The sequence below is a fragment of the Bos indicus genome, chromosome 3, assembly GCF_029378745.1.
Source record: "Bos indicus isolate NIAB-ARS_2022 breed Sahiwal x Tharparkar chromosome 3, NIAB-ARS_B.indTharparkar_mat_pri_1.0, whole genome shotgun sequence".
In the NCBI taxonomy this organism is placed as follows: Eukaryota; Metazoa; Chordata; class Mammalia; order Artiodactyla; family Bovidae; genus Bos; species Bos indicus.
Window position 1 is genome coordinate 9,699,039 of NC_091762.1, and position 26,464 is coordinate 9,725,502.

The 26,464-nt window shown below is 52.5% G+C and overlaps 2 protein-coding genes across 5 annotated transcripts in view; one reads left to right on the plus strand and one right to left on the minus strand.

The window, feature by feature from the left end:
- Positions 1-130: 130 nt before the first annotated feature.
- Positions 131-25,300, minus strand: KCNJ9 (potassium inwardly rectifying channel subfamily J member 9). Of its 4 annotated transcripts, none has more exons than XM_070783650.1 (4): positions 24,951-25,300; positions 24,299-24,389; positions 6,076-6,983; positions 131-3,194 (listed from the first exon to the last, which is right to left on the minus strand). In XM_070783650.1, the coding sequence occupies exons 2-4, from the start codon at positions 24,325-24,327 to the stop codon at positions 2,827-2,829; spliced, it is 1,305 nt and encodes a 434-aa protein (XP_070639751.1). In that variant the 5' UTR covers positions 24,328-24,389; positions 24,951-25,300; the 3' UTR covers positions 131-2,826. The 4 variants fall into 4 exon arrangements, with proteins under 4 accessions (XP_070639751.1, XP_070639748.1, XP_019843771.2 ...); XM_070783647.1 differs by having other exon boundaries at positions 24,911-25,300; XM_019988212.2 differs by lacking the exons at positions 24,299-24,389; positions 24,951-25,300 and adding an exon at positions 9,282-9,937.
- The window catches only part of KCNJ10 (potassium inwardly rectifying channel subfamily J member 10), a 35,243-nt gene continuing 26,732 nt past the window's right edge, over positions 17,954-26,464 (plus strand). Inside the window, exon 1 of the mRNA XM_019988223.2 lies at positions 17,954-18,196. The gene's annotated coding sequence lies outside the window, so the exon portion shown is untranslated. The remainder of the gene's footprint in view (positions 18,197-26,464) is intronic.

Consider the following 26,464-nt stretch of genomic DNA (forward strand, 5'->3'; position numbering starts at 1 on the left):
GGTGGGAGGACAGCACTCAGAGGAGCCCCTACAAACCCCCTGCTCCTCCTGGCTGCCCCCCCATCCCCTCCCGCGCCCTTGGGGCTCCCAGAATTTGTCTGTGCCTAAGGATTCTCTGATCTCTTTCAACTCAGTGATTTAAACATTTATTGAGCATTACCAGTTTGCCAAGTGTTGTTTTTACAGATGGGGCAACCAAAGCCCAGAGAAGTGACGCGACTTGCCGAGAGTCATAGAACTAAGTAGTGACAGAGTCAGGACTTGAACCCCGGTCTCCAGACTCCCCGAGCCGCACACAGCAGGGCCCTGAGAGGTGGCTGAACATGAGGAGAGGGGCGGCAGGGTCTCAGGCCTCCCGTCCAGCCTCAGTTCTCTGCAGTGGGTTCATTTTTAGTGGGTGAACTCCCACGGGAGCAAGTATGGGCACCAACAGTCCCCTCCCGTCTATCCAGACTCCAGCTGTCTCAGCAAATTGAACCAAAAGCACACCCCATTCCATCCCCCAACATTTGTTTTTTGTGAACAACTGATGCCAGGGTGCAGGGACCTCATCTTTGACTGATGGTGGCCCAGGTGACCCTGATCTGCGGCAAAGACGTCCTCTCTGAGCTGGCATGGCTCCTTCCTGCTTCCAGGAGGTACAGCGTCTCATAGGACCCCAGCTTCGCAGCCTGGAATGCAGCACCGTGGGGTGCTCCCCACCAAGGAGTTCAGACTTTTATTAAAAGTTCAGGAGTGGGATGTAGCCAGGGCCAAGGGCTGGAGGTCACTGCTGGGGATGGTGCACTTTACGCGTGTGCACACGTCTCTCCCAGCCACAGGTCCTCCCGTCTCTGCCCCTTCTTGACTCGCTGTTGCTCTCCCTTCATCATCCTGGGATGGAGGGCCTCACTGGTGACTGAGATGAGGCCAGGAAGGGGATGCACGTGGCATGGGAATATGTCTCCAGGGGCTCCTGTCCCAGCTGGGCAAACGGCAGGCCACAGCCACACCCAGATATTTGGACTCTCGCTTCTCTCACACCTTCTCCCACGTTTAAGCCTACCTCAAGTCCCATGTGGGATTCCATCCTCTGTCACTGATGCCCCTCCTCCTCTAGCTCCCATTGCCTCCCCAGGACACCCCCTGAAGCCCTCCCAGCTGCTTTGCTTTATCTATTATGCCTACTCATCTTCACCAAACCCCATCTCTAGCTTGTCGCTGCCCTATTTTCACTGACGGGTGAGTCCCTGGGTCCAGAGTTAAACTATTCAGCCTGGGTTTCCGGGTCCCCTTTCCCTCCACCACAATTCTCCACCCGTTATATTTCAGTCTCCTTCCCAAGGATCCTCAGCGACTCCTCAGCTTGATGCCCACTTCCTGACAGAACCCCCAGTCTGCTTAGGGGAGGGCTTCTCAAAGCGTGGTCCCTGTTCTGGCATCAGGACCTGACGTGTTAGAAATGCAGTTTTAGTCTCTGCCCCAGCCCTACTGTGTCCGAAACTATGGGAGTGAGGTTCAACCATCTGTGTCCCCGAGCCCTCCAGGTTGACCCTGATGCCCACCCCAGTTCACAACTGCTGGCTAAAGTCACTCTCTAGGTCTGACTCAGTCCTCGGCTTTCTGATCATCGAGCCCTCCCACCCGTACTCAGAGAGATTGCCCAGGTTCTTGGTTTGAAACAGTTGCCAAAGGCATATGTCCCTGTCTTTCCCACGTGCATGCGCTGTATTTCCAGAATAGGAATCGGATCTCTGGCCATCCTCCCCACACATGCCTGGGTCAGTGCTCCGGACCCAGCTGGCACCCAGTAAGCCACGTGAATGACTCCCTCTCACAGTACCCCAAGACTGAGTCTTGTTTCCTGAGGGCCCCGTGTCCCAGCTCTAGTGAATTCACGAGCTCCATGTCTCCCCTCGTTCTTCTCTTCACAACTCTGCTCTCCCCTCCCGCCTCTGCAGTGGCACTTCTGAGGTCTCCCTCTGCTGTTAGAAGATGGTCGTCCCTGGCTTGCCTTGCCCAGGCCCAGCCCCAGGGCCCTAGGGCCCCAGCTCTGGCATCTCCCCTACAGTTGGCTTCCCTGCATCGTGGACGAGGGGATCCCAGCCCCAGCCTTACCTCTCCTGTGTCATTCCACAATCCTAGTCCTAAAACTCTTCCCTGTAGCCCTCCTTCACACCCTACTGAGCTGCCCTCGCAATCTCTCAGCCTGCCCTCAGCCTGTCACGGTGGTGAGGGTGGAGGCAGGAGGACAGCCTCTCCCTCTCTGCCTGCCCCCTTCCAGCTTTCTCTGCCCTGGGCTAGCTCGGGCTGCTGCGTCCAGTGAGACAGAAGCGCCAGACTCAGGGAGGCTGGCTGAGGAGAAGAGTGGGGACTAAAATGCAGCCCACATCTGCTCCCCAAGCTGTGCACCCTGGTTTAGGGTGGTGTAAGTCTAGAGGAAAAGGGTGCCTTTTTAGAATTTGCACAAAGATGCTCTGTGAGTTAGCGGCAGCCCTGAGCGCTCCACCAGCCTGTCAGCCCATTTATCTATCTACTGGCTGTCTCTCTCTGCTTCCATCTTCTCATCTGGCTCACACAGGCCCATCCTTCTGTCCACGCATCCACCCATGAACAGACAGGAAGGTCAAACACAGACAGGCTGGGTAAGTTCACCCATCCCCACCCTCCATTCTCCTGAAATCAGGATCTCTCCCGTCCAAGTTGGATCCCAGACCTGAGATTCTGAGGGGGCTCTCCAGCTTTGGTGCATTCATAGGGACCTTGCCGGACTCCTTCTCCACCTACGATATTCAGCTCCCCAGGTACCTGTGTCTGCTCCTGCCACAGGGGTCTGAAGGAATCTGGTCATACCTTGGATTCACTCTCTGGGGGTGGCAGGCAGCCATTCTGCTCTTTGTCAACCCCAGCCCCTCCGCCCGCCCCCTCTCCCGCCTCCTCTTCCGCCTCCTCTCCAGGCCCCTCTCCAGCCCCCTCCTCCTCCACCTTCTCGTCCAGCCGGCTGGGGATGGACCAGTAGAGATGGGCATCCAGTCGGGCCGCGGCCTCGGCCAGCTCCCGGGCGCTGCATGAAGGTGTGGGCACCTCAAAGGTCTCGTGGAAGCTGGCGTAGTCTACTTCGTAGAAGCCATCCTCCAGGGTCAGCACTGAGGTGAAGCGGTGGCCCCATAGCACCTCATCCACCAGGTAGGAGCTCCGAGCTTGGCATGTCATTCCTGGGGGGAGGGGCATAGGTCAAGGGGATCCCAGCCCCAGCCTTACCTCTCCTGTGTCATTTCACAATCCTATTCCTAAAACTCTTCCCTGTAGCCCTCTTCAAGGGCCCCCAACCCCCTTTGGCCCAGTCTACTTTCTCTTCCTTCCCAATTCTTGTACCCCTCCTCCCCTCCGTTTACCCCAACTCTTCATCTCTGGCCCACATTCTCCCTTCCCCTCCATTGGAGATGCCAATCAGAGAAGCTTAACTTTGAGAATGACCTTGGAGATCATCTAGTCTAACTTGCCTCTCTATACAGGGTACCCCACTGGAGCATTCCCAATAATGTGCATTTAGCTTGCACTTGATTACCTCCTAGGATTAAGACCTCACCACCTCACAAGGAATCCCTTCTTTTGCGTGATAGCTCTAACATTTGAGTTGTTCTTTATACAGAGCCCAAATCTGCTTCCCTTAGTCTCATTCCTTTGCTTTATGACACCCCTTCAAGTAACTGGAAGCAGGAGTCTCAAGTTTCATCATGTCTTCTCTCTTTCAGACTGAATATCTGTCTCCCTTCACCATTCCTGTGACCTGGCTTCCAAAAATTTTACTTTCTTGACTGCAAACCAGAACGGCCAAGGAGGATGCTTTAAGCACTTTGAATGTGATAAATACTCCAACCATGGCCTGATGCACGCATAAGAGAGGGCTCACTGCCTCTCCTTCTGCCCATGAATCTTTAGCTAATAGGGCCCAAGATTACATTATATAAACATTTTGGGAAGCTGCATCACATTGCCTGTGGCCAACTAAAACCCCCAGTTCTTTTTTCACCAGAGCTCTTCCATGCTGTGCTTACATAAGTGATTTTTTTTTAAGCCTAAATCTAGAACTTTATATTTATTCCTTTTAAATGTCATCTTGTTGGGTTTTTGGCTCATTATACTTGCTTTTCAGAAGCATTTTGGATACTGACTCTCTCACCCAAAATATTACCATCCTTTCCAACTTTGTCTCTCTAGAAAAATCCGACAAGCTCCCCTCCCTCTCTCCTTCACCTCACCCTCCCCCGTACTCCTTGCCATGGCCATGTGTCCTGTTTTCCCTGTGGGGTGGCCACAGCCACTGCGGCAAACGCTTCTCTTCTACTTGGGGTCTCTCACATCCCCTTCAGCTCATATCTACCTTTGAACAAAGGAGAAAGGAAGAGTGAACACTAGCTGACCAGAGACTGGCTCTTAACACTGAAAGCCCCACCTTGAGCCAGTGTGGGGACATTGGTATTCTCTGTTCCTTTGGCTGGCATAGGAAATGTCCAGGAGAGGAGGGGAAGAGGAAACAAAAGTGACCCTGGAGAGAGGGGGTTCGAGGAAGAGGGTGAGGGGCTGGCGGTACCTGAGAAGAGGGTTGGGCAGGGATCTCCCAGGTACCAGCAAGAGTGCCAGCTGGTGAGATGAGAGGAAAGGAAACTGGGTGAGTGGGGAAGCGAAAGGAACGGGGTGTGGTGTGGGGGAAGGAGTGAGGAAGACTGGGGCAGACAGTGGTACAGGCTCGGAGTGGAGCGTGCTTGCTGGCCCCAACTTCGGATAAGCCAGCAGGGGACACAGGCAGCAGCCACAGGGCCACCTGGTGGGCCTTGGGTTATCCACTTGCAAGCTTCTCCCATTTCTATCCCCGTTAAAAAAACATGTTTTGGGCCCCACCAAAGCATACAGGATCTTAGTCCCCAGACCAGGGATCCACCCCAACCTCCTGCACTGGCAGCTCAGAGTCTCAACTGCTGGACTGCCAGGGAAATACCCTCTCCCTTTTAGATCTCAAGTATCAAAGGACTCATTTGCTGGTCCTGCTACACTGGTCTTGTCCTACCTGCTCCCAAACCTTTCACTGTGGAGGCCTGAGTTGGAAATTCTGACATTACAGGTACATTGCCAATTCCTTCTGGAAAGGGGCTCGAAATGTTCAGGTCATCTGTTTCCTTTGTTGGTGAAGACTGAGCCTTTTGATGGACTGGGAAACCCAGGTAGAGCTGCGAGCAGCTGTCAACCTCTCCTTAAGGTCCAGGCTAGGAATAAGAGGTCATAGAAAACCTTAACCATCAAATTCCAGAAGCCTGGACCTCTTAGTATTGAAAAAGATTGCAAACCTTAACCTTCCCTCCTACTCTGCACCCTAAACACTGAAGCCAGACTGCCTGTGTCCACTGCTTATTTAGCCTATGACTGTGGACAACTTAACTTCTCACTGGGGCATTCTGCTCCCTGAAAAATGAGCACAAAAATGAGAAATAACCTCAGCAGGGTCCTTCATGGGGCTTGGATTAAATGAGCTCAGAGTGGTAAAGTGCTTTGGAAACGTGGAGGGCAGGGAGTAAGCACTGGGTTGGCTACTGTCATTGCTGCTGCTAAGTCACTTCAGTCGTGTCCGACTCTCTGCGACCCCATAGACGGCAGCCCACCAGGCTTCCCCGTCCCTGGGATTCTCCAGGCAAGAACACTGGAGTGGGTTGCCATTTCCTTCTCCAATGCATGAAAGTGAAAAGTGAAAGTGAAGTCGCTCAGTCGTGTCCGACTCTTAGCGACCCCATGGACTGCAGCGCACCAGGCTTCTCCCTCCCCTGTTTGCACTTCTCAGCCAGGGCCCTGGCCAGGGCTACTTCAAGAGGATTCCTGCCTTTTCTCGGCTCTCTGGGGGATCACTCTGTTCACACACTTCTCCCAACCCAGGTCCCGAATCTCACCTCAGCCTCTCTCATCCTCTACCAGCCTCTCCATCCATTCTCTACCAGTCCCCCCATCCCTCTTCGCCCCCTGCTTCGTCCACCCTGGCTCCTCTAGGTCCAGTTCCCCGCCCACCCGCTCCCCTCCCCTGCTCCTCCTCCTCAGGGCCGCGCGCACCCGTGGCTTCCACCATGCCCTCGAGGATGACCACGATCTCGAAGTCGTCCCTCTCGAGGGCGCGGCGCGACGCCTCCCAGAAGGGACTGGCGGCGTCGATCTCGTGGCTGATGACGAGAGGCGAGACGAGGAAGAGGCGGTCGTCGCCCGTGTCGAAGCCCACGCTGAGGTCGGTCTGGTGCAACGGGATGAACTCGCCCTCCAGCGTCTGGCGCGAGCGGATGAGCTTGGCGCGGATGGAGGCCTCGACGATGTGCGAAGATCGCAGGTCGCCCACCCGGAACATGAGGCAGAGGCGCCCGTCGCGCAGCGACACCACGGCGTGCGAGGAGAAGACGAGCGTGGCGGCGCGCTTGTTGGGCTGCGAGATCTTGACGAACATGCAGCCCACCATAAAGGCGTTCACCATGGAGCCCAGGATGGCCTGCAGCAGCAGCAGCACGATGCCCTCGGGGCACTGGTCGGTGATGACGCGGTGCCCGTAGCCGATGGTGGTCTCCGTCTCGATGGAGAAGAGGAAAGCGGCCACGAAGCCGTTGAGGTTGTTGACGCACGGGGTCCACGCCGTGTCCTCCAGGTGCTCCAGGTCGCCGCGGCCGTAGGCTATCAGCCACCAGATGGCGCCGAAGAAGAGCCAGGTGAGCGCGTAGGCCAGCACGAAGAAGAGCAAGCTCAGGCGCCACTGCAGGTCCACGAGCGTGGTGAACAGGTCGGTCAGGTAGCGGTACGTCTCGCGCACGTTGCCCTGCTGCACGTTGCAGCGCCCGTCCTTTTCCACGTAGCGCTGGCGGCCGCGGCGCCGCGGCGGCTCCTCAGTGCCCGGCGAGAAGGCTGTGTTCTCCTGAGCCATGGCCGTGCCCGCGGGCGGCGAGGTCACGGCCCGGGCGGCGGCGCGGGGCCTGGAGGGGCTGAGAGGTGGGCCGTGTTAGCCGACCCGCCAGAGAGGCCGAGACGTCCGGGCCTGCGCGCAGGGGCCGGGTGGCCCTGTGCGAGTCCCTTGCTGCCTCTCGGCCTCGGCTTGCCGCATCGGTAGAATGGGAACGATACACACAGCCCTAGCGGGCCCCACCCGCAGCTCACAAAATCGTGAGGATCCAGTGGGATAGGGTGTATGAACTGGATCGCACTCTGCATGACTGATTATTTTAGAAGGAAAGGGCAGGGCGTGGTAACAGAGATCTTGGTCCCACTGCCTCTAACGGGGCTGTACAGCACCTCATGGCCACCCTCAGGCAAAAGGCCCTGGGCAAGAAGGGAGTTTCCTGAGATCTGTACGCTGTGAGCTTCTTGAAAGCTGGTGGTTCATCTTCCTCTCCAGGGCAGAGCCCTCCCTGCCCAAAGGCCTCCCACTTCCACACCACCCAGGCTAAAGTCAGGCAGTCTCCTTATTCCTGATCTCCGCCTTCAGCCTGCCGGCTAACCAGGCTCTTTTACCATTCACCAGGAAACTGACGCAGAAAGTCTTTCCCATTTCTCCCTCTTTGGACCTTGCTTACTCTACTCCCAACCCCCCTCCCCACACATCTTCTTCCTCTCAAGAAGCTTACAAAGGAGAAATGAAAGTGGTGGAAAGCGAGTGAAAAATCTCCAGTGGGCAAAGGTTGAACATTCCCACCTTAGGAAATTCCCACTGAGAATTCTCCCTGAGGACTGACGCTGGTCATTGCAGCTGTAGCGTTAGCCCCATTTCCCCTGGGTTATTTCCACAGTGGAGACAGCCTGCAAATGGGCAGGAGGGTCGGAGGATGTGAGATCAACACGGACAGCCAGGGTAAAAGAAGCACAAAGTTCATCAAGATTAGGCTTGTAACCCTCTAGCAACCTACTCCTGATGAGCCTTTAACTCAGATAAGTGATTGAAGCACCCACATTTACCTCTCTCCTCCCTTCAGTTCTCTCCCCACCCCAGCCTCCCACCTCCCTTGACTATCCTCACAACAGCCCCCCTCCATATGTCCCAGATCTCACATTCCAAGAGAAGCCTACCTGATTTTGCTTTAAATTCTTCCCTGTGAGCAGCTCTCTGGACTGCAATCTGCCCTGAGAGAGAGAGACCCAGAGCCCTTCCATAGGCATCTAGGGACCCCTAGGAGGTATGGCCCATACAAGGAAAGGTAAAGAATAAAGATTCAAGGTTTTTCAACCTTCCCTTCTTCCTGGGAATCATCCTCTTCTCCCATTCCAAGGAATCCTGGACTGGTTGTAGTAGAGTGGTGGACGGAAAGATGTGACATAAGGATCACAGATGGTCTGGACATTTGACCAGGTCCTGGGGAGAAACTGCCTGGATATGTAACTCCAAACCCAGCACTCTTGAATTTAAGTTCTGGAGTGAGGTGTTCTGTAGATCTTTGGAGGCTGTGTGGGTGTGGGTGTGGGTGTATGTGTGGTGTGTGTGTGTTGCTGGGGTAGAGGGCAGGAGAAAAAACCAAAACAAGATGGCTTGGAGCTTGGGGGCATCCCCTATACTTATTTTTCAGGAGGAATCAGGGACATATCCACGAGTCCCAGTGCAATGGCAGGTTAGGGTCTTCCCCTCCCCCAGTGGTGAGTGTCCTTTTCTCTCCCCGAAGCTCAGGATATCCTTGAGAAGTGATCTCCAAGCACTGACTGGCTTAGAGATCACAGGTCCTGCAGAAAAGTACCTGAGCCCACTTATTCCAGCTTCCATCCAGGTGGGCTTTCAGATGTTCTCTCAAGGTCTTAGGTCATCTGACCCCCAATCTGCCTGCTTAGGCAGATTTCTCTGCCATGTGTGGGGAAGAAACCCCAGAGTCTGAGAGTCCCCAGAACTCTCTCATCCTCCATTGCCCTAGGGATCTAGGTGAGCCTCACTTTGATTGTGTTCTGTCTCCTATCTTCCTTAAGTGGGGGCTGCATTTTTCTCAATGGGGCAGCAAAGGTGTGAAATGGTTGCCTCCATCCCGGGAGCAAAGACTCAGTTTCTGCAGCTTCCCTCCGGAGAGTCCTGTTCCTCCAGCCTGTTCCTCCTTATTTCACGTGCATGCTGTGTCCCCTTTTCAGAAGACCCCAGTGCTGCATTCTGCTGAATCTCCCTTTCTCCCACTTGAGAGTGCTGGCCTGCAAGGGGGCTTATTTTTTGGAAGGGGATCTGATGAAAACTCCCTCAGTAACCAGCTCTTCCCAAATCCCCACTTGCCTTGGAAATAGGGGCCCAAACCCAAGTCCCCCGCAACTCAACTCACAGCGTGTGGAGAGGAGAGTAGCCGGCAGCAGAGACCCCTGGGGGGTAGCGTCCATGCCCCTGACACCGCCTCCCCCTCACCCCAAGCACCCCTGGAGGGTGGGAGCCGCAAGCACTGCTGTTTCTCCTAAATGTAGCGGCAGCTCTGACTAGGACTTGCTATCTGTGTCATCCCCACTTCCCAGGCTCCCCTGCTCCTCTCCTGTTTCCACAGCAACCAGTCTGGCAACAGCTCTAGAGCATCCCCCTCCCCTCCCCAGTCCTGGGTACCACTAGAGGCTGATCCACACGCCATAGCTATTTTTAGCCAAAGTCCCTCCTCCTGGACAACTCAATGCTCGCCTCCTCACCCCCTCAGAAAAAAAAAAAAAGAAGAAGAAAAGCTGGCATGCTGGCTCTTTCCTAAGAAGCTCCTTGCTCTGAGAAAATACAAGCCCTGATGTGTTTGGGAATTAGGCATTTGGTTTCCCGGGGATTCACCTCCAGTCGGGCTTCTGGGTGCTGGAAGGTTTGAAGTTCCTGGAATGGCCTGGCAAGATGGAAAAGGCAGTGCTGAGTAATACGATCTCATGAGGCAGTTTTCTGGGTTCAAGTCAGGCTCTTGGTCAGGCCCGCCATCACAGTCTTCATTTTTAGAGAGGCCACCCTGATCCAGAAGAAAGTAGTCAGAGAGAAAAGAGATCCACCCAAGGAAGGGAGGTAGGGTCAGGGGTTCTGACCTTTGTCACTGATTTTCGAGGTGACCCATTTCAGTCAGCCACAGTTGCTCCATCTTTTCCAGGACATGGATATGTGCAAATAGCCTCTTTCCGCCTACTTCACAGGGTGTGCAGATTGAATGAGGCAATGTAAATAGAAGGGCTTTGGAGTATAATTTGTTAACAGTGAAAGGTCTAGAAAGAGCCCAGATGTCCAACAAAAAAGTCTAGGTTAGGGCTTACTAACTCTTCATCCAACAAACTCTTATGGAGCCCAAGTGCCAGGTAATGTGCTGAGTGGGAGCAGTTACAGAAATAAGTCCCTGCCCACCAGAAGCACGTGGTTGCTCGGGAGAAAGACACATAAGCACAGAATACTGACACTGCTGCTGCTAAGTCGCTTCAGTCGTGTCCGACTCTGTGCGACCCCATAGACGGCAGCCCACCAGGCTCCCCCGTCCCTGGGATTCTCCAGGCAAGAACACTGGAGTGGGCTGCCATTTCCTTCTCCAGTGCATGAAAGTGAAAAGTGAAAGTGAAGTCGCTCAGTCGTGTCCGACTCTTCGCGACCCCATGGACTGCAGCCCACCAAGCTCCTCCGTCCATGGGATTGTCCAGGCAAGAGTACTGGAGTGGGGTGCCATTGCCTTCTCTGAATACTGACACTACTATTAAGGATTCTTTGAGTATCAGCTCTGAGCTAGACACACCTCATTTAAAAATCCTGGGTGATACCCTATGAGATAAGTACTATTTTCTCTATTTATGAATGAGAAAACTAAAAGTGAGAAAGGTTAAATGGTTTACTGAATGTCACAGAGTTGGATATTGGCAGAGAAGTGGTCACACTCACACATCTTGTCACACCCTTGGTAACGCAACATCTATGGCAAAGCAATATAAGCAGTTACTATGTTCATACATGTAAACATGCATGTAGGCACACTGTTACATAAAAACCAGAACATGAAAGTATTCTCTTTTTTTTTTGGCCACCAACTCAGCTTGTGGGATCGTAGTCCCCTGTGCTGTGCTTAGTCGCTCAGTCATGTCCAACTCTTTTCGACCCCATGGACTGTAGCCCACCAGGCTTCTTGGTTCATGGGGATTCTCCAGGCAAGAATACTGGAGTTGGTTGCCATGCCCTCCTCCAGGGGATCTTCCTGACCCAGGGAAAAACCTGCGTTCTTTAGTCTCCTGCATTGGCAGGCGGGTTCTTTACCACTGGCGCCACCTGGAAGATGCTAGCTATGGTCTTCCTTCTCATTATCCTCCACCCAGGCGGCTCCTGAAATCCCCGCCCACCCAGCGCCACCTTCGCCTGATCTAGTGCCACCTAGTGAGACCTGCAGGGGGCACTCCTGGTACACTGCCCTCCTCTTCTAGCCTTCTCCCCTGTGTTTCTTGTTCTAAGTGGAAATATCGAGTTTTCAGCCTGAGATTGGCATCAGGAGGGTAGCTAGAGCCCCGTCAGCATCCCTGTCTCCTGGGCCTAGCCCTGTCACCTGAGCCTCAGGACTGCTAGCCCGCCCTTCTCTGTCCTGCCAAACAGCCACTCACGTTGGTGCCACTGTGCCAGGAGCCCAGGGAGAAGAAACGAAACTCCTGGGCAAGAACGTATTTGCATAGGACTGGTCCCATTTCCTGGAGCGGGAGATGGCAGAGCTGACAGGGCCCCCCAGAAGCTGTATCAGCCAGCCCCCTGCCTCAGTCTAGGCTGCCTTGAGCATAGCCTTGCTGACAAAGAAGAAGCCCACACCCCCCTGCCCTGCTTTGCCGATCCTTCTGGTCCTGGATTTTACTTGGTATCTAACCTCAACTCTTTGTTTATCATTGAACTTGAACAGAGTGAGGGAAAAAACATTTTCTTAGGTACCAGGAGACAGAAACATAGGCAAGATCCCAGCTGTCAGTATTATGGGATAAAGCAAGCAACTTTACAAGGAACCAATTAAATATGTCAGTACAGTGTGATGATGGGAGATTGGGTTTGGAACTGGAAAATATTGAGGGCAGGAGGGTCACAGCTGGGGCCACATTGCTGGTCTATAAAGAAACTTAGTACAAAATAGCAAAAAGGAACCCTCTCTGGGCAGATGTACTCCTTATGGCATGTAGCAAGTGGTACTTTGGGGTTAAAAAAGTGAAAACGGGAGTCCCTCCAGTAAACACTGCTCTGAGCCATGATGCAACAAAAGGCAAACTGAATGCTGGTCCTTAGTTTGCCCCCTCAGCAGGTGCCTTTGTGCAGTCCACAAACTGTGCAACTGTATGTGGCAGCCTTGGGATCAACCAATCTGGGAAGGTTTCCTTGAGCAATATCATGAAACTTCTTGGGTAAAAGGCTGGAAGTGGGAGAAGAAGCATGATGGAGTCAGGAGATGGTTGAGGATATCAGCTTAATGGAGCAAGGAGGCCAATCAGATAGATTATAACAATTTCTATAGATTCAAGGGAGATGAGGCCCTAGAAAGTTCAGAGGAGAGGGAGCATATGTTTGCCGGAGTGCATGTGGCTGGAGATTAGGATGGAGTGGGGAGAAGTGGAGCACAGATCCAGGCACATGGAGCCCCAGTGGGCTTCTGAAGCTGAAGGCTTTGCTGTCTTCTGGCTGAGTTCAGAGGAGCAAGAGGATCAGAGCCTTCTCATACACAGGTCTATCTTGCTTTATAGGACTGGCTGGAAGTAGACCAGGATTTAAAAGTCAAGGCCTTTAGAGGTAGTCCAGAATTAGTCCTCACTTTACAGGTAAGAGACGGGTCCCAAGAGAATAGACAGGACTGAGATCCGGGCTGCCTGGCTCCTGGTCCCTGGTTGTTCGTGTATTCCCTGTTACCTCCCTCCTATTGCAGTACATTGGGTGTTAATAGAATTTCTGTCCATTGGACCAATTATAAAGGTCTTAATTTTAAAAAAAAGGAAAGTACTGGTGACAGATTTTATTTTCTTGGGCTCCAAAATCACTGAGGATGGTGATTGTTGTCATTCAGTTGCTCAGTCGTGTCCAACTCTTTGTGCCCCCCTGAACTGCAGCACGCCAGGCTTCCCTGTCCTTCACCATCTCCCAGAGCTGGCTCAAACTCATGTCCATCGAGTTAGTGATGCCATCCAACCATCTCATCCTCTGTTGTCCCCTTCTACTGCCTTCAATCTTTCCCAGCATCAGGGTCTTTTCCAATGAGTCGGCTGTTTGCATCAGGTGGCCAAAGTATTGGAGCTTCAGTTTCAGCATCAGTCCTTCTAATGAATATTCAGGATTAATTTCTTTTAGGATTGACTGGTTTGATCTCCTTGCAGTCCAAGGGACTCTCAAGAGTTTTCTCCCAAAAAAAAGAAAAAAAAAAAAAGAGTCTTCTCCAACACCGCAGTTCAAAAGCATTAATTCTTCAGCACTCAGCCTTCTTTATGGTCCAACTCTCACTTCCATGCATGACTACTGGAAGAATCTTAGCTTTGATTAGATGGACCTTTGTCGGCAAAGTAATGTCTCTGCTTTTTAATATGCTCTCTAGGTTGGTCATAGCTTTTCTTCCAAGGAGCAAGCGTCTTTTACTTTCATGGCTGCAGTCACCATCTGCAGTGATTTTGGAGCCCAAGAAAATAAAGTCTTCCACTGTTTCCATTGTGAATGGTGATTGCATCCATGAAATTAAAAGACTCTCGCTCCTTAGTAGGAAAGCTACGACAAACCTAGACAGTGTATTAAAAAGTAGAGACATCACTTTGCCAACAAAAGTCTGTATAGTCAAAGCTATGGTTTTTCCAGTAGTCATGTATGGATGTGAGTTGGAGCATAAAGAAGGCTGAATGTTGAAGACTTCATGCTTTCAAACTGTGGTGCTGTAGAGGACCCTCGAGAGTCACTAGGACAACAAGGAGATCAAACCAGTCATTCCTAAAGGAAATCAATCCTGAATATTCACTGGAAGGACTGATGCTGAAGTCAAAGCTCCAATACTTCGGCCACCTGATGTGAAGATCCAACTTGTTGGAAAAGACCCTAATGTTAGGAAAGATTGAAGGCAAAGGGAGAGGGGGGCTGCAGAGGATGATGGCTAGATAGCATCACTGACTCAATGGACATGAGTTTGAGTACATCCAGGAGACAGTGGAGGACAGAGGAGCCTGGAGTGCTGCAGTCCACGGTGCCGCAGAGCCAAGACACAACTCAGCGACTGAACAACACAACAAGCGAACCACCTAGTTACAGAAATTCTGGGAAGAACACTTTGGTCGTGTGATTAAGCATCCCGTAACTTATGTCTTATAAATGTTTGTATATATCTCATTTATTGAAAGGAAGTGGTATATCTAAATAATGAATCCATTTGTGGCTGGCGGGGGGAAGGCTCAGTCCCTCTCTTGGCTTTCTCCTCCGTGGTCTGAATTATCCAGCTAGTAGGCACCCTACTACTAATGGAAATTGTTTAGCCTTATGGGGCCTGAACACTAAAATGCCCCTTGGCATCCTCTCCTTGTCAACGTCTGCTGTTTCTAGGTGGCACCCCTGACTGTGAAGTGTTGTCTACTCTGAGCCTCCTCATGCCTCCTGACCCAAAGGTTCCCTGTCCTCTGTCCACTGGCCTTTCCCAGCAGGAGCCCCTCATACAGCTGCCCGCTTGTGGACTCTCCTCCCCAAACGGGTTTCTCATCTCTGCGGCCCTCTGTGCTCTGAGGAAGCCCCTGCCCTATTACGGATGAGATAAAGGAAGGGATGAGGCCAAAGTTGGAAGGAGTGAATCGGAAAGGAATCATTGAAAATAAGAAAGATAGAACTTGCTAAAGTGAGGAATGGGGTTGGCGGGGGAGGTCCTCAAAGGACGCCGGTTCCCCAAATTGGGAAACACTGGACACTGCAACCCTGGCAAATTTTTCATACAAACGTGTGCTCATAATGCCGAGTTTTTGTTTCAACCGTGCAAATTCACTCCAGTATTACCTTGAGACAAACTTTGGAGTCCAACATACGTGGATTCAAATTCCAAATCTAACACTTTCTGCTCTGTTACCATAGATGAGCTGCCGAACCTCGCCGTTTTCCCATCTCAAGTAATACGTGTATCTTGCATAGTGAACGCTCACACATATGAATTTCCTATGTCTGTACTATTGACTCCATATTGGTCTCCTAGTGACTGTTTTGAGACTTCTCTTTTGTAACAAGACAAAAATTAAAAACTGACTATGCAAAAAAGCAATATACATAATAGATATCTCTATAATTGTATAAAACATAAAAAGAAAAAAACTTTTATTTAAATCACTATTTTAAAATGGAAAACTCAACAATGCCATTCAAGTTATCTGTACACTTTCTACAGTCTCCACACACCTGCTATTCTAGAACGTCTAAGTGCTTTCTAACTGTCCAGTCCTGCCACACCTTGAGTTTCAGTGAATGACTTTTCTGAACTACACAGAAGTGAAGACCTTTTGTAAGGAACTTCTCCAGAGACTTCTTCACCACTAGGTATCTCTTTCTGCTTCTGCCCCTTGATTCTTCCTCCCCTCCAACTCCTCAGAGGAGTACTCTAAGCGTCAAGCTAGCGAGTTTGGGCTGTGACCTGTTAGCAAGGGCCACCAGTCTGAGGTTTTGATCCAAGGACACAAGGAGTGGCATGGTGAATACAGGCTGCCTCTTCCTTTGAGACTGGAGGGAAAGGTGAAGGGCGGGTCAAGGTCCTGGGCTGCTAGGGATCTTCCTGACCCTAAAAGTGGCCGTGAAATGAAAAAGAATATCCTAGAGAAATAGGCCAAAGGGAGACATGACAGGATTTAGTTGACGTCCCGATGGATGGAGCACAGTTGGTAAGGGTGAGAATGAAGATGACTTCTAACTTTTTAATCTGATTGACCGGGAGAAACACAGAGTAAGTCATGAGAAGTCACAGAAGCCATGAGAAGTGTCACACTGGGGGTGGAAGATGATGAGTTCAATTTGGTGCCTGTCCAGTTGAGAGTGGAAATCCCCAGCAAGGAACTGGAATTGTGGAGGTGACACTCTAAAGACAGCCTAAGACTGAAGACAGAGATCTGGGTATAACTCAGGAAACATAGTTGGAGCCGTGTAAACCATGAAGGCTCCAGGGGCAGGACAGGGAAAGAGAACATAAGACTCAACCTTGAGTATTGGAGGAGGAACCTGTAGGTTGGGATGTAGGGGCAGTGGAAGAAGAAGAGACTGGAGTGGTCCAGGCCATAAGAGGCCTTCTGTTCCATGGTTAAGAATTTGGACTTGATTTATAGACAATGGGCAGTCATTGAAAGCTTAAATTGGGAAGTGAAACAGTCAGATTTGTGTTTCAGAGGCACTGGTGTTTCTTTTTAAAAGAAGGATTTCATGATTTGAAGGATTGTTAGAGTGGAGAATGACTAAAGGCAGGTGTTGGAAGGCTGCTGCAGTAATCCTGGTGAGAGGTGATGGGGTCCTGGACCACTAGATGATGAGCTAGGGAGGAAGGGAGCGGGATTTAGGGGGTTTAGAAAAGGAGATGCAATGCTTAGATAAGGGAGGTAAAGAAAGAGTCTAGGATTGCTGCCAGGTTTCATCTTGAGTCACCTTTTTGTTCAGGAAAAGCCTGGAATTGTTGCCAGGTTCCCTCCTGACCCACCTTTTTGCTCAGGAAGAGTCTAGGATTGCTGCCAGATTCCCTCCTGAGTCACCATTCTGCTCACGTCCAGATTAACCTCCCTAAAATTCTGCTATAGCTTTGTCTCCCCCCTGCTCAGTACACCTTCATTGCTCTCAGTCGCCTTCAGAGCTGACCGTGAATGGGCACAGCTCTATATTTGGTCCAGGTCTTCCCCCACCACAATCACTATACCCGTGGTGCTTACCTTCAGCCCAGTGCAACCCCCTCTGCCCCCATGGCCTGCCCCATGGGGGTTGTTTGAATGGACATTTATCCATCATAGGGCGTTTAGAAGTTGAACTAAGCTAAAATTTCAAGTTTCTTTCCTTTTCTCCGCCCCCCCACCAAGATGTGTATCAACTCAATATGATAATACGGTTTACTGATTAGTAGTTAAATATCTATGATGTATAGAAACGGGGAAGTAAATGTTTTCTTTCTTAATGCATGCCAAGAATGGGAGATTGTGGAGAAAAATCTCTCAAAACATGGATTCAGATAATCAAATAAGTCCCTTGTGATGATAAGGTTGAGAACCACCATTCTATATTGCAGTCCAATGGAACACTTTTCTGCTGTTTCTTTCCCAAGCCTACTTGTGTTTTCCTGTCCTCCCAGAACTGTTGAATGCAGCTGTCTCTGCCTTAAATTCCCTCCCCATCATCTCCTAGTACCTGAATCCTCTGCATTCTTTAGGGACCTTATCGGAAGTCTGTCCTCCCACCTAAGACCTCCTAAGTAGAGTGCTCTTTCCCTTTCTGCAGCCTCTGGCACCTCCCAGGCACTAGGGCTGCATGTTCTGCCCCCCTCTCAAACCAAGCCACTGTAGGTGGTAATGATGTCTGCGCATTTCGCAGGACCTCACTCAGCGCTTAGAAAACGGCAAACAGCGTGGAAATGGTGCCGAGGGATATAACCCCGTAGCCCCCGGAGCCCGCCCCTTAGGCGCTGCCTGTCGGGCCACTGGGCGGGTGCTGAATTCATTTCCACCTCATTAACTCGGCCCCAGGCCCGCCCCCGCCAGCTCCCGCTTCTGTTCCCCATCCCTGACACGACCGCCTCCTTTTTCTTCCTTCTCTTTTCCTCTGTCACCTTGCCAGCTCGGCTTCTATCGCTTCGCCTATCGTCTCTCCATCTCTCTCTCCTGAGTCTGTCTGGGTCTCTGTCTTTGGGTGTTGCTCTCTGCCCCGTTCCTGCAGCTGTCTGGGGCTCCGCTTCGTTGCTCCACACGCCCCGCCCCCTGCCCAGGCCCCTCCAATCCCGGCGGCTCGGGCCTGGCGCTCCACGTTCCCATTGGCCTGTCCGGAGCCCCCCGCCCCCGCCCGCCCGGCCCCTCCAGGTCCCTCCATTCACGCAAAGTTTGGCTCTGCGCTGCGGAGGGAGGGGGCGGCCCGGCCCGGCCCAGCTCTGCCCCCGGCCGGCCCGACCCCAGCCCCGGCCCCTGGACCAGCCCTTATCTGATCCCAGCTCCGAGTTTAAGAGTCCTGGCCCTGCCGGTTGCACAGCTCCGTTCCTCACGCCTGCCCGCCCCGTCCGTCCGTCTGTCCCGCTGCCCATCTGAGGGGCCACTCCACCCTGGACCCAAGGTAAGACCCTGGCCCTAATGAAAGAGTGCTGCCGCCTAGGCCGGGGTCCCGTTTACCTCACTGTCCAGAGATACCGGGGCCCCCAGTCCCTGGGTCCCTACCCTGACTGGCCTCAGTGGTACGGTCCTATTCCTTAGCCTCCCACCTTGGGCGTCTGGGAAGGGCTCTCCAAGAAGGGAAATTTACCTAAGCTGGTCACCTCAGCGCTTTCAGCCCAGGAAGGGGCTTTCCTAATACCCCTTCCTATTGGGCAGACCTGGAGTTGCATCACAGCTTTCCAACTAATTCAGTAACTACCACATATAACCATGCATGCCCCACAGGCACTCCAGACAGCGCCCCCTTTTCCCAGGATCATCAGGTTACTCCCACTCCCATGCCCAGCCCCTTTCCCCCTCCCCATGCTGTGACACATAGTGACACCCACACATAAGTCACACAGAGGAAGAAAGCTGTGTGTGTAACTATTGCTCATATTAGACAGCTCAGATTAGGGAGATGTAGTAGCTTGGTATGACTGGGACCCCCTGCCCACTTAATTTCTTCCCTCCACTCCAACTTGCCTCCCATTTCAAGACATGCCTCCCCGTTAATAACCCCCTCCCCACTGCAAAGTGAGACAGTTGGGAAAGTGGGGTGGTGAAGAAGCCAATACAAATTTGGACCCCAAAGGAGGCCTAGGCTTAAAGCCTGATGCTGTTGCTTACTGATACACATTCTGGCTAAAGATTTTTAGCCTGTCTGCCTTGGTTGTGGTGCTTGAATTTTTTTTTTTTCCCCCCACCAGGACTGCTTTAGGCATTTCTGGGTGGGAGGGAGATGGTGAGAGATTCGGTGTCCTACGAGGAGTGACGCTTGTTTAGGAATGAGGGGGGTTTGGGGTGGCTATCAGGAAACCAGTTTGAGGAGAGACCAGCAGCTACCACTGAGTTCCATTTAGTTTCATCTTAAAACTGTCTCCCTAATCTCCAAGGATTTCTTTTCTATGTTCCTGGCATGATGGTGGGCACCATCCTGTGCTGAGGGGCAGGCTTGTTAATTCCTCATAGTATAAGCTGGGTACTAGGGACCAAGTGTAGAAGGAACCAGGTGTCCTGGTTTATAGTTAGGTCTTCAGGGAGGAGGAAATGAGGGAGGAGGGTGAGGGAAGGCATCATGCCAAGGAGGGGGGCCAGGGCTGGTCTACAGAGGCAATAGGCATGGCCCAGGCAGTGCCAACTCCTTTTCGCCGCCCTCCAGTCCTTTGGTGGTGGTGGCGCGGGAGGGAAAGAGGGGGTGTTGGGGGTGATCTGGGCCAGTCCAGCCTCCCAAAGCCCTTGCCAACCTAGGCCCTGAAAGGAGCTGCTGTTTTCTGAGCCATCCCCCCACCCTCCACCCTCAGCAGAGCAGCCAACTTGTCTCAGTGGATATCAAATGGCAGTGACTCCACACAGGGGGGTGGGGGGGCAGGGTTATGGTCCCATCCCTTCTGTGGTTCAGTGCAGAATCCCACTGCTGTCCCCTACTCTGGGGGAAAAATCTGTCTCCCCAACATCGCCCCATATGCAGTCTGTGGATGCATCTGTTTGTGTGGGAGGGTTAGTTGTCAGGCCCTTGGCATCTCCCACCTCGTCCCTGTGCCCCACTGGATGGTGGGTGCCCCATCTCTGTACCTGCACCTCTGTGCACACTGGCTTGGGCTAGAAGGGAAGGGCATGGCATAAGACCCAGGGCCCTCCTTCCCCAGTCCTCCCTAGGGACCAGAAAGGCTGGTGCACTTGGATCTGGGTGAGCTTAAATGAAGTCCTCTGGGGCCATGCTGGGATTGATGGAATACGGGGTTTAGGGCTCTGGGTGGGGGAGTGAGTCAGGCAGAAAGACCCACTTCTACAAAAAGGAGAAACGGCCTCTTGCACCTTTTAGTAAAATGTTTGGTTTCTGCACACAAGATGGAAGGTAGGCTGAACCCCCTGGCATTGGTGGGGAGGGAAAGAGATGTTGGGCCACAGAGCCCCTCAGCTTTCCTGCCAAGGGTTATTTAGGACAGAACGAAGAAACTTCCACTCTCAATCCCCTCCCCAGCCAGCCTAGATTCTTCTCTTGCCTGACTGGTCAGTGCTATGGTCCGGGTTGAGGCCAAGCTGTCCAGGACGGTGGTGAGGCCCTGGAAGGGGCAGAGAGAAGGGAGAGTCCAAGGCACACTGTTAAGATGAAACTGCAGAAAGATTAGAGAGATGGGAGATCTGGAATCCAACTGTTTTAGCATGCAGTGAAGGGTGGTTGGAAGGGGCAGCTCTTGGGAATCAGAGCTTTCTGAGTTTACCACATCACCCCTTCTCTTCCATAGGCTGAGTCAATGCTTTTCTCCCTTCATCCAAGATTATTATAGACGTTGCCACCATTTTCATGGAGACAGTGCATTTGCGTGGTCCCTCTTCATCCCCTCCCCCCATCAGAACCTTGAAAGGGCAGAGAGAAAGGGATTATGGGAAAAACCCTCCCGTGGGTGTCAGCCAGCTGGGAGCTGGATTTGAGGTGGTGGGGAGAAGGGAGGGGTTGGCTATGGAATGCAGGAGAGAAGTGAGAACTGAAATGGTGGCCTGGAGGAGGCTGGAGAAGCATGGGCTTGAGAGGGCTTAATTAGCACTTCAGGTCCCTGAAAAGGTGTAGTATTCAAGGAGTGGATGTGGCCAATGGCAGAAGACCTAGGGAAAGGGTTGGGGCTGCAACTTGAAGGACTTAGGCTAGATTTCAGGAAGCATGTCCATAGAAGGAAAGAGATCTGGAGTTTGGAAAAGAGAGGGAGACCACCCTGTGGACTCTAGCAAAAACAAAAAAGCTCCCAAACAACAAACAAAAGCCCATCATTAAGGCTTGTGAGGGGAGTTGTGAAACTCAGAGAAATGCAGGGATTACTGTATCAGGCCAAGAGGCCTCTTCTGGAAGGAAGGTGTGACCCACAGCACGTCCCAGGGTGCATTTCTGTTGCCTGAAAGGCAGAGGCATAGCAGTTAGGAGCACAGCCTTGGAGTCAGACTTCCTGGGTTTACAATCTGTCTTCTGCCGCTTTGTAGCTGCACATTCCCTCATCCTTACAATGGGGCTAAAAGTTATAGTTGTGGATTAACAGAGTCAGTATTTGTAAAGGGCTTGGAATGGTGCTCAACAAGTGGAAACTAAAACAGTGCAGTTGTTGGCTATCGTGGTGTCCCCACGTCTGTGACTCTTTCTACTCCATCATCTTGCCTGGCTCCTGGGCCTGCCACAGCCCTTCCCTGGGGCTTTTTCTGAGGTCTGTCCTAGGTCTCTATCTCTCCACCCTTCTAGACTTTGGAAGGGTGGGAGAATTATCAAGTTGTTGAAGATGAGCTTCCTGTCTTCATTCCAACAGTCTGGCCACAGCCAGAGCCTGGGTCTCCACGTCCCTGGCCCTTTCTTTCCATAAGTTTTCACCTAGCAGATGTCTTGCATTCAACTCAGATATGACAAATGTAACTGAGCTGGTGAGCTTCCCTAAAAGAGTGTCTTTCCCCATTCTGGGCAACTTACTTCTTCCGGCCAAAGATGGCAGCTTCTTTCTGTCCCCACATCTCACCCTGGTCCCTCCATGGGCCTGCCTGTCCCCTCCCTGCCCATTTCCCCCCACCCCCCACAACTCCTTTCAGGTGTGTGAGCCAACCTCTTCCCTGTCCCCCGATCAGCCCGTCCATCCCATTAGCCTGGGTGCCCACAGCAGCCTCCTTAGGACTTTCCTGACTCCCGCCTTTCTTTCTCCTTGATTCTCTCCCTTTACCTCACGGAATCATCACTGCAATTGTTATCATGAAGCATTAGTTTTACCTTGCCCCTTTCCTACCCAGACATCTCTATCGGTTTTCAGACTAAAGTTCCCAATCACAGTCTTCAAGCTGCTTTATATCAGCCTTTCTCCTATCCCCTCCAGCACCCCCTCTTTAGGGACCCCAATCTATTCAGACCTTGTACTGGGGGAGCATATCCCACGGCAATCCCTGAGCCACACCCTTCTACCCTGGGCCCTCACATAGGCCTATGGATCTTAACCTCACGCCTCCTGCAAATCTCCATCCTCCTATTTCCCTATCTGCTCTATCATCTTGTACCCCTTCTTGTCAGCATCCTGCCTGTCCCTTGTCCTTTGTGTCTGTGACTTTGCCCAGGACATCCTGGGCAGTGGTAATACTGGATGGGACATCCCGTCTCCTTCAATAACGGGGCTCCTCTAGGGAGGGGCCTACACCCCTGTCAGATTGTGGACTCCCTGAAGCAAGCGCATCTTTTCCCTCCCTGGATCCCTCTACCCCAGGGCACAGAGTACCTACTGACCAGCTTGATTCTAGGTAAAAAGTCTTTCTGGTTGCTAATTCTGGGGGAGGATCCTGACTTTTAAGGCTTTAGAAGCTTAGGAGCGTCCTAGACTAGGGTGCACATTCGTGCATGCTAAGTCACTTCAGTCATGTCCAACTCTGTCAAGAATACTAGAGTTGGTTGCCATGCCTTCCTCCAGGAGATCTTCCTGACCCAGGGATCGAACCTGCATCTCATACATCTCCTGCATTGGCAGGCAGGTTCTATCCACTAGTGCCACCTGGGAAGCCCAGACTAGGGTATACATAAGATCCTATTATCCAATTCTCCTGGGAACTGCCAGAGACATTTATCTCCTACCAGGCTCCCCATCCTGTGGAGACAGTTTCATCCGAAGATTACAGGCAGCAGATTAAGCATTGCTGGCCCAAACACAAAAATCCACATGGGTATCCACAGAAGTTTTCTCTCTTCACCAGGAAGGTCTGCCCCTGCCTGATGTTGGACTTGTCAGCCGGCATCTGGATTGCAAAAGGGGCAGAGACCAGAATCCAGCCTGAGACAGGCCCGTGGTCTTGAGCATACCTCTGGGTGGGAGCTTGCAGGCTAGGAGACATGTGGAGATAGTTCTCAAGTGGGGTTAGGCCTGACTTTTTAGCATTATATACTCAACTTCAGCCCTCATTCTAGTTTCAACCCCAAGACTTTTTCCCCATATCCAAATCTCCCTGGTTGATCTGCTTAAAAAAAAAAAAGCCACAGGCAACAGCAAGAGGAGAAGGTAAGGATGTCTGAGTCTAGGGCGGTGGCTTTCACACTTGTAGATTTCAGGACTCCCTTCACATCTTAAAATTTATTGAGTTTTGTTCATGCGGATTACATCTGCTGATAGGTTAGAAAGAGCAAACTTAAAATATGTATCACTTCATTCAAAAATAACAATCAACCTGTTTTAGATGTCAACTTTAATGACATTTTTAATGAAAAATAGCTATATTTAAAAACAAAATTTAGTAAGTGGCACTGTCTCACTGTCTCAAATCTGTGTGATATCTGGCTTAACAGAAGACATTTGGTATCTCATATCTGCTTCTGCATTCAATAGGTTACAATATCACATTGATTCTGGAAAATTTTACTGAACACCCATGAGAAAATGAAAGTGAAAAAAAAAAAGCAAATGACATATTAGCATTATTATGAAGATAGGTTTGGAAAAGCCCTCAGTGATCTGAATATCCTGGCTGATTTCTCTCAGCTGCCCATGGTCTTCTGAATATTTTCACTAGGGAGGCAGTACGGGGCAGTGATTCATCATGTGGGCTCTGGAGACAGACTACCTGCTTGAGCTTGAATCTCAGTTTTCCCACTTGCTAGTTGTACAAGCCTGGGCAAATTATTAACATCTCTGGGCTTCAGTTGTCTCGTCTATAAAATGGAACTTTTAAATAGTGTCTAGTTTTTAGAATTGTTGAGAATTAGATGATGTAAGGCTAGAAAAAGGCCTAACATAATGCTGAATAATATGAGCTCTTAGTAAATCCCAGAGCCTTGTCCCTGAATCCATTGCCCATGGGCCCAGAAGCCAGGGTGATGCAGAATTGACCTTTCCCATGTTGCAGATGTGGGCTTCTTGAACCAGACAGAAAAAGTGATTTGCGCGAGGTCCCAGAAAAAGTTAACAGGGTTGTTGGGCCTGAACCCAGGAGTCCTAATTCTTAGTCCTGCACTTTCCCCATCAGACTGTTTCAGTGGAGGGAAAAAACTCAAGATGCTCGAGAGGGGAGCAGACCTTACCTTTCCCCCAGTAATCCCAAGTGTGCCATCCATGGCTAAGGGCAGAGCAGGAAGGCGGGTAGCAGGGAGGACCTCCTGACATCAACAGCAACTGCAAAAGGAGAAAGCAAGCCAGGAGAAGACATTCCTCAGCCCAGGTTTTCCATTGTGCCTTGCGGTGAGCACCTCTGTAAAGTGGCCCCAACCTTCTCTCCTATGGGTTCCTGACCCAGGGCAGAGGAAGTCTGTAATCAGCAACACTGCTTCTCCGGGGTGTCCCTTTTCCTGCTGTCTGCCTGCAGCCCTTTCTCAAGCATCACTCCCTCTCAGTCTCCCAGCCCTGGGGTGCCTTTCCGCGTTGCTCCAACCCTGCCCTTTGTCCTGTGGAGCCACAGGCAGTGCTCGCACCTTGGGAAGGCAGGGCTGGTGCAAAGGTGCTAGTCAGGTGGAGGAGGGATGCGGTGGGGGTGTCCCTGGCCAGGAGGAGAAGCCTCTTCCCACAGCCTGGGGAAGGGGATGAGGCAGATGGGGGAGACAGACAAACATGTGGTGGTGGGGGCAGGGGTGGAGGGGAGCTAGTTCCGGCTCTTCCTCTATCAGCCAAATCCCCCTGGGCTGAGCCGCAGGCACTACCTTGTCTGAAGCCTAAACACCCCGAACTCCAGGCACACACCCTGAGCAGAAGGATTCTGGACGGTCAGGACCCACATGCAGCCTGGCGACTCTGACACATGGCAGGCTGAGGTTTGAGACCTTCCTGCCTGTTGCTTGGTTTTGCCTCTCCCACCCACACAGTTCCCTTGAATAGATGGGAAGACTGAGGCCAAAAAGTGGGTGGGCTCAGACTGCCCACGTGCTTCTTCAAGAGTCCAGCCTGGGAGGAAGGATCCTGGTCTCCCACGGCACTGCCCCTCCTCCTCCCAGTCCCCCTGGCTTTTTCCACTCGGAGAGCCCTGACAAGTGGCAGGTTTGGGGGCCCTGGTCTGTCTCCTTCCCCTGTCTCCTGGGCAGTGCCCCCAGGGGAGCCCTTGGGGGCTAAGATCTCTACAGCCTCAGCCCTGCCCCATCCCCTGCCTCCACCCACGAGGCTGGCAGCAGCGCCCCCCTCCTCCCCTGGGCTGTGGGACAGGGAGAGGGCCGAGGGGCTGGCCCTGCATACTAATGTCCTGCCCATTGTCAAAGCCCCTTTGTGCCCGGGAGCTCCATTGAGGCGGCTCCGGGGCGGGCACAATGGGGGCTCTGTCCCCGAGTTCCCCCAAACAGTCACCTGCTTTCAGAGCCTCCCCCCACCACCACCCCCACCCACCCCAGTGTCCAGAGGGCCCAGTGAGCGCGGGGGAATGAGCCCAAGGCCAGGGGGGATGGGCAGGAGGCAATCCCCCCTCCCCTTTCCCTGGGCAGGCTGGGGAGATGGGCACCCGGCAGGGAGTGGCCCCGGCTCCCAGGGGGGCGGGGCCGGGCAGTCTGTGGACGGACTTGGAATTCAGGTTCCATGAGGCCGGCCCAGGGGAAGGGGCACGCAGCCTGCCCACTCCTTGGCTCCACATGCCCAGCCACCGCGGCTGGTGGCTGCCCGCCTTTCCTCCCTCTCCCACCACGAGACTCATATATGCAGAAACACACAGGCGCACGCTCTTGTATGCGGCCCCACACACGCTCTCGTCCGCACGGCTGAGCGGAGGAGGCGCCTGGACCCAGCAGGCCGACTCAGGCGCACCGACCCACCCCCCACTTGCATATATGCACCTGCACACCCGCCCTCCACCCGCTTTGCGCCCCTTTCACCAGCCTCGGGCAGCTCAGCGCCGGTCCCCCGCCCCCCACCATGCCCTCGCTGCCCCCTGCTGCTCCAACACAGGTTATAACAAGTTTGCACTTGTGACTTTAAGAATGTAGCCCTGAGGCGGGAAATGTCCCACTGCTCCAGACCGCTCCTGCTTACCTGTTAACCACAGACACCGCCTCCGCTGAACTCTGAACAGGCTCCCCCCGCGTCTCGCCGCCCACAGAGAGGTTTGGTGGGCCCAGGACCCCCGGCCCCAGGGCTTAGCGAGACACTGAATGGAGCAGTGTGGGGAAGATGAACCCCAAGCCGCCCCAGCCCAGACCCAGGGCGACCACCTCTGCACCCCCCCAGTGCACTCCTGGTCACAGCCTCTTACAACCCTGTGAGGTAGACGGGAGCGT

Bases quoted from the DNA above. Each gene is read 5' to 3' on its own strand.
- KCNJ9 (XM_070783650.1), bottom strand. From the start codon at position 24,327: ATGGCACACTTGGGATTACTGGGGGAAAG. The intron at 6,984-24,298 runs GTAAGGTCTGCT...CCCACCTCTCAG, and splicing joins TTGGGATTACTGGGGGAAAG to CCCCTCCAGGCCCCGCGCCG. The intron at 3,195-6,075 runs GTGCGCGCGGCC...CCCTCCCCCCAG, and splicing joins GGGCATGGTGGAAGCCACGG to GAATGACATGCCAAGCTCGG.